Source organism: Penaeus chinensis, chromosome 32, assembly GCF_019202785.1.
Source record: "Penaeus chinensis breed Huanghai No. 1 chromosome 32, ASM1920278v2, whole genome shotgun sequence".
Taxonomy (NCBI): domain Eukaryota; kingdom Metazoa; phylum Arthropoda; class Malacostraca; order Decapoda; family Penaeidae; genus Penaeus; species Penaeus chinensis.
Genome location: NC_061850.1, coordinates 28090394 through 28096288, shown reverse-complemented (window position 1 = coordinate 28096288; position 5895 = coordinate 28090394). Strand labels below are relative to the sequence as shown.

The 5895-nt window shown below is 41.9% G+C and overlaps 1 protein-coding gene across 1 annotated transcript in view; it reads right to left on the bottom strand.

Annotated features, from left to right (window-relative positions):
• Window positions 1–4938: 4938 nt before the first annotated feature.
• LOC125042489 overlaps window positions 4939–5895 on the bottom strand; it is an 8768-nt gene continuing 7811 nt past the window's right edge. The window contains exon 5 of the mRNA XM_047638130.1: window positions 4939–5051. Coding sequence (XP_047494086.1) covers window positions 4939–5051 — 113 coding nt within the window. The remainder of the gene's footprint in view (window positions 5052–5895) is intronic.

The following is a 5895-nucleotide window of genomic DNA, read 5'->3' as shown; positions in this document are numbered from 1 at the left end:
TTCCACTTTTTGAATCTTATGGCTCCTTTTTTGTCAGACTGATAAGAAACTGCTAAATACCTTCTTTTATTTCAATGTTTTTTTTAATTTTTTTTATCTTTACTAATTCGTTTTCTTCTTAACATTTTTTTCGCTTTATTTATTTATTTATTTATCTAATTTTTGCTTTATTTATATTCTTTTACTTTTTTTTTCGTCTTTTTTCTGAAGATGAAAAGAAAATGTCTTTGTCATTTGCTTCTTCGTGTTTTTCTTTTCTTATTTCTTTGGTTCTTCGTCTTCCTCTAAACACTTTTTTTATTTCCGTTTTATTTTATTTTATTTTTTCTCTACTTTTCTTTTCATTTTCTTTTTTCTCCCTTTGCTACTATTATTATTATTTTAAAACTTTCTGGTCTTATTCTTATTCTAAACACCTTTTTAAATATTGTTTTCCTTTTATTTTCTTCTTCTAAACGCCTTTTTTGTATTTCATTTTTCATATTTTTCCTTTTCTTTTCTTATTCGTATTGCAAACTCCTTCATTTTCCCCCTTTTTTGCCTTTTCTTCTTTTAAACACCTTTATTTATTTCAGTTTTCATTTTCCCCTTTTCTTTCCTCTTCTTCTTTCTCTTTCTTATTCTTTAAAAGCGCAACATATAAAGAATAAAAAAGAACACGCTTAGAAAACTCATTATCGCTTTTATTGGTCTTTGTTGCATAACATTGCAATATCCACAGCGTCTAATTGCAAATGAAACGAAACAAATGGACATAAACACACTGACATCGCGCCGTCAACTTATGAAATAAAATCTTATCCCAAATCCCTTTAAAATGGGAATCACAAAAACGTATCTTTAATTACCAGAAATAATAATTATTTTTAATTAAGTTTTGCGAACCTTTCTTCTCACTGCGTACATATGTTTTTGTCCCGATATAACAGGTTCCCGGGATAAATCACTATAAAAGCGGGAATTGTCACTGTAAAGCGGTTCACTGTAAAGGAATTCCTGGATCACAACATCGGATAGAGAGATAAAGAGAGGAAGTGAGGAAAAGAAGAAGATGAAGAGAAAGGGGAAGAAAAGAGGGGGGGGGGGAGAGAGAAAAAGAGATAGATAGATAGATAGATAGAGAGAAGAGAGAGAGAGAGAGAGGAAGAAGAGAGAGAAGGAGAGAGGAAGAGATAGAGAAGGAGAGAAGAAGAGAGAGAGAAAGAAAAGAGGGAGGGCATGAGAAGGAAGGACTAAGGGAGAGAGAAACAGAAAAAGGGATGGAAGAAGAGACAGAGAGACAGACAGACAACAGACTAAAGAACGGGAGAAAAAAAAACAAAAAAAAATTGTATGGTTCCCGGCAAACTCGACCAAACTCGAAGGTTAAAAATAACGAATTTATTTTTGTCTGTTTTGTTATATATGTAAATTATGTATATGTTGTTACTTGTGTTATTATTATGCCAATGATGATGATGATAATAATTATAAATAAATAAAATATGACTACGTAAATAAGTAGACTAAAAAAACACAAGAAACAAAAATATGACATAAACACGAAAACATAATAATAATAATAATAAAATAATGAGTAAAGCTTTAAACACGCACATAAGTGAATACATATACAGAAACGAATGGGATGAACAGAAAGCAACAAAACAAAACAAACAAGAATGCAAAACAAGCAAAAGAAAAACAAGACGAACACAACCGACAAAAGAAAAAAAGTGAAAAAAGCAAAAAAAAAAAAAAGTAAAAAAAAAAAAAAAAAAAAGACGAAAATAACTGAAAGAAAATCGTAAACACTTTATTTTTTTTTAAAAAATACGAAAAAACAACAACAGAAAGAAAAAAAAAATAAAAGAAAAATAAGAATAAGGAAAGGGTCACGTGAACCATTGAACCAGCTTGAACCACTACTTGAACCTCAATCAGGCTCATCCCATCCCCCTCTCTCTCTCTTCCCCTTTTCTCTCATTCTCTTTTCTCCTCTCTCCTCTCTCTCTCTCGCTCTTTCTCTCTCTCTCTCTCGTCTTCCTCCTCTCTCTCCTCCGCTCTCCTTTTCTCTCCTCTCTCTATTCCTCTTTTCCTTCTCGCTCGCTCTCTCCCCACTCTCTCACCTCTCTCCCCCTCTCTCCTCCTCTCTCTTTTTCTCTCCCACCTCGCTCTCTCTCACCCTCTCTCACTCTTCTCTCTCTCTCTTTTCCCCTCCTCTCTCTCTCGCTGCTACTCTCCTCTCCTCTCCTCTCTCTCCCTCTCTCGCTCCGCTCGCCCGCTCTCTCTCTCTCTCTCTCTTATTCTTTTCTGTCTCCTTCCCTCCCTTCGTCTCTTTCTCCTTCACCCTCCCTCCCTCCTTACCAACCTCTCTCCCCTCCCCTCCCCTCTCCTCCCTCTCTCCCTTCACCCCCCTCCCTTCATCTCTATCTCTCTCGCTCTCTCGCTCTCTCGCTCTCTCTCTCTCTCTCTCCTAACCTCTTTTCTTCCCTGGAGACTTTTACGGTACATGGAAATGTTCTTGTTCTTCAAAGCGGAATGTTCTTTGATTATATTTAATGGAGAGGTAGAAAGGAAGAGGGAGAGAGGGAGAAAGGAGGATGGAGAGAAGGGGGGGGGGGGGTAGAAGGAGGGAGAGGGAGAGAGAAGGAGGGAGAAGGAGAGGACGAATTTGAGTGTGGGAGAGAGAGAGAAATGGGGAATAGAGAATGAGGGAGAGAGAGAGAGAGAGAGAGAGAGAGAGAGAGAGAGAGAGAGAGAGAGAGAGAAGAGGAGAGAGAGAGAAGTGAGTGAGTGATGAGTGAGTGAGTGAGAGAGAGAGAGAGAGAGGGGAAGAGAGAGAGAGAGAGAGAGTAGAGAGAGAGAGAGAGAGAGAGAGAGAGAGAAAATGAGAAAGAGAAAGGACAAAGAGTATCAGAATATTAACGAAAACAAAATAAGTGATATTTTAAAACGAAAGGAAACTCAAAACACACACACCCAAACACACACAAACACACAAAAAAAAAACACCACACATGCACACCCCACACACACACACAAAATCCCCTCCCCCAAACCCCACCACCCAAAAACACAAAACCCTTTAAAAAGGACAATAGCAAAAGCAGACAGTCTTCGAAGGAACTTAAGATATTATCAAGACAGACAAAGGGAAGGAACGCAGATAGGCAGAAGCGGTGGAACCTGACGAGAATGTCATCGTTGCAACGAGTGAATATATTCCTTGCACGTTGCATGCTCGCAGAGTAATGGAAAGTATTCTCTCCTCGTTCACTGTGGTCTTTCCAGCCCCGGGGATCTTTTTTAATTCTTCTTTTAGCATAATCTTTCCCCTATTTATATTATCCCCATGTTTTTCTTTATTTACATTTTTTTCTTCTATCCTCATCTTTTTCTTCATCCTTATTTCCCCTCTTCCTCCGTTTTTCACACTCCCATCGAAATTCCTTTGCTTCATCTTTATCCTTACTCTCCCTCTCCTCTTCCTTCTCCCTCTCCCCCCCCCTCGTCCTCTTCTTCCCCTCTCTTTCGTCCCAGAATGTGTTCTTGCTTGTAATCCCAACAAGACCTCGTTAACTTTTAATTCTCGGAGACACGCGGCCATCAAGCGAAGTCTACATTTCCCGACGGACTAAATGAACAAGAACATTGCAGGGTGGGACGCACGCAATTGCATGAAAGTCTAAAACGGGAAAAAGGGGGAGGGGTGGAAGGAGAAAGGAGGAGGAAAAATTGAGAGCAGAAAACCCGGAGGTAAGAGGAGGATGGGGATAAAGAAGAAGAAGAGGAAGAAGAAGAAGAAAAAAAAAAAGAAGGAGAGAAGGACGAGAACGAAGAATTGAAGGAGAAAGAAAGAAAAAAAGAAACGGAAAATATACTTTTTTTTTTAACAGAAACAATCACAAATCAAATAAAAGAACAGACATAGCAATACACAAAACAACAACGAAATGACTCGAGAGAACCCTTCGAAAAGGAAAACAAAACAAAACCAAAGAGAAGAAGAAGAAAACGACCCAGAATCCAACGAAGGAACATAACGGAGATGATGAAAGCAGTTCATTACGGGCTCAGCTGATTACGTGTAGAGCGCGCAGGTACATGACACGTTAGGGCGGAGTGCCGGACAGGTAAGTCGGGCAAGGGAGGTGCCAGGCTTTTTATATATATTCATAAAAAAAGAAAATACCCTTTCGTGCCCTTCGGCTTTGAGATGTGGCCATGATAAGACGACACAGACGAGGGCGCAGCAACATAAATACCGACGGAGGGCTTGTCGGGGTGTGCTATGCTAATGGATCAGACCCTTTTTAAAAAAAATTTTCCATTGGAACAAACAATCAGGGAAAGGGTTATAGTAAATACGTAAACATGGAAAAGGGAGAGAGGGAGAGAGAGAGAGGAGAGAGAGAGAGAAGAGAGAGGGGAGGAGAGAGAGAGAGAGAGAGAGAGAATGAGAAGAGAGAGGAAAGGAGAGAGAGAGAGAAAAGAGATAGAGAGAGAATAGGAGAGAGAAAGGGGGAGGGGAAGAGAGAAGAGAGAGAGAGAGAGAGAGAGAAGGGGAGAGAGAGAGAGAGAGAGAGAGAGGGTGGAGGGAGGGAGAGAGAGAAGGAGAAAGAAAGGGATAGAGAGAGGGGAAAGAAAGAGAAAAGAAAGAGAGAGAAGAGGAGGAGGGAGAAAGAGAAAAAGAGATAAGAGAGAAACTGGGAGTAAGGGAGAGAGAAGGAGAAAGAGGGGAGAGAGAGAGAGGAAGAGAGAGAGAGGAGAGAGAGAGAGAGAAGAGAGAGATGAGAGAAAGAAAAGAGATTTTCCCTTTGAAGAAAATTACAGACGAAAACCAAATTTGCTGCCCACAACATTATCACCTGCCCAAAAACATCATCCTCACCAAAAAACAAACACACCACCACAAAACAACATCCCCATAAAAACATACAACAAGAGGCACTAAATTCATACATCTAGGGTTGTGCAGCGTGGGGACAGCTGGCAGCACGTCTCCAGTCGGGCTTCAAGACACGTGTGAAATGTAACCATATCTGTGACTGGCTTGTTGATTGAAGGCCCTGGGAGTGGGGTGAGGGGTGGGGGGTGGGGGGTCAGGTGGGGATGGTGTGGGTGGATGGGGGGATGTGGGGGGGGTGAGGGTGACTGAGGGGGGAGAGTGTGGGGGGTGGGAGGGGGTGAGGGTGACTGTGGGGAGAGGGTTTGTATGGGGGGTTGTGAGGGGGGACTGTGGGAAGAGGGTGTAGGTGGGGGGATGTGGGGGTGGAGAGAGGATTGGGGGTCACTGTGGGGGCGGGGTGGGGGGTGGTAGAAGGAGGTGTTGATGACTAATTTGGGAAGTTGGAATGAGTAAAGGGATAACTCCTTAATGTGAGGGTAGAAGGAGGTTTATTCGTTGGTATCTCCCTCACTCTTTAAAGCCTCTCCCCCTCCCTCCCTCCTTCCCTAAAATATCTCCCTCCCCCTCCCTCCCTCCCTCCCCCTCCCTCCCTCCTTCCATCCTCTCCCTCCTTCCTACTCACCCACTCCTTTCCACCTCTCCCCTCTCCACTCCCTCCTTTAGTCCCTACCCTCCCTACCTCCCCCTTGCCCCTCCCCTCCCCCCCCCTCACCTTGCCCCTCCCTCCTCCCCCCCTCAAACGCGCCTCCAAACGAATCATGAATAAAAATCATCTAAACCCTACAATACAATCTGCAGAATCACGTCACTCACCTCACCCAACGCCCGTGACAGAGAGAAGTGAGGTCGGCTCTTAACACGTACCGTCATGCACGTGACCTTATCATGCACGTGCGTTTCTCATAATTCTTCCTTTTTTTTTTTCATTTCTTTTTCGTTTTTCTGTTTTTTTTGTTTTTTTTTTTTTTTTTTTCTTCTTTCATTTCTTCTGATTTTTTGCTTTA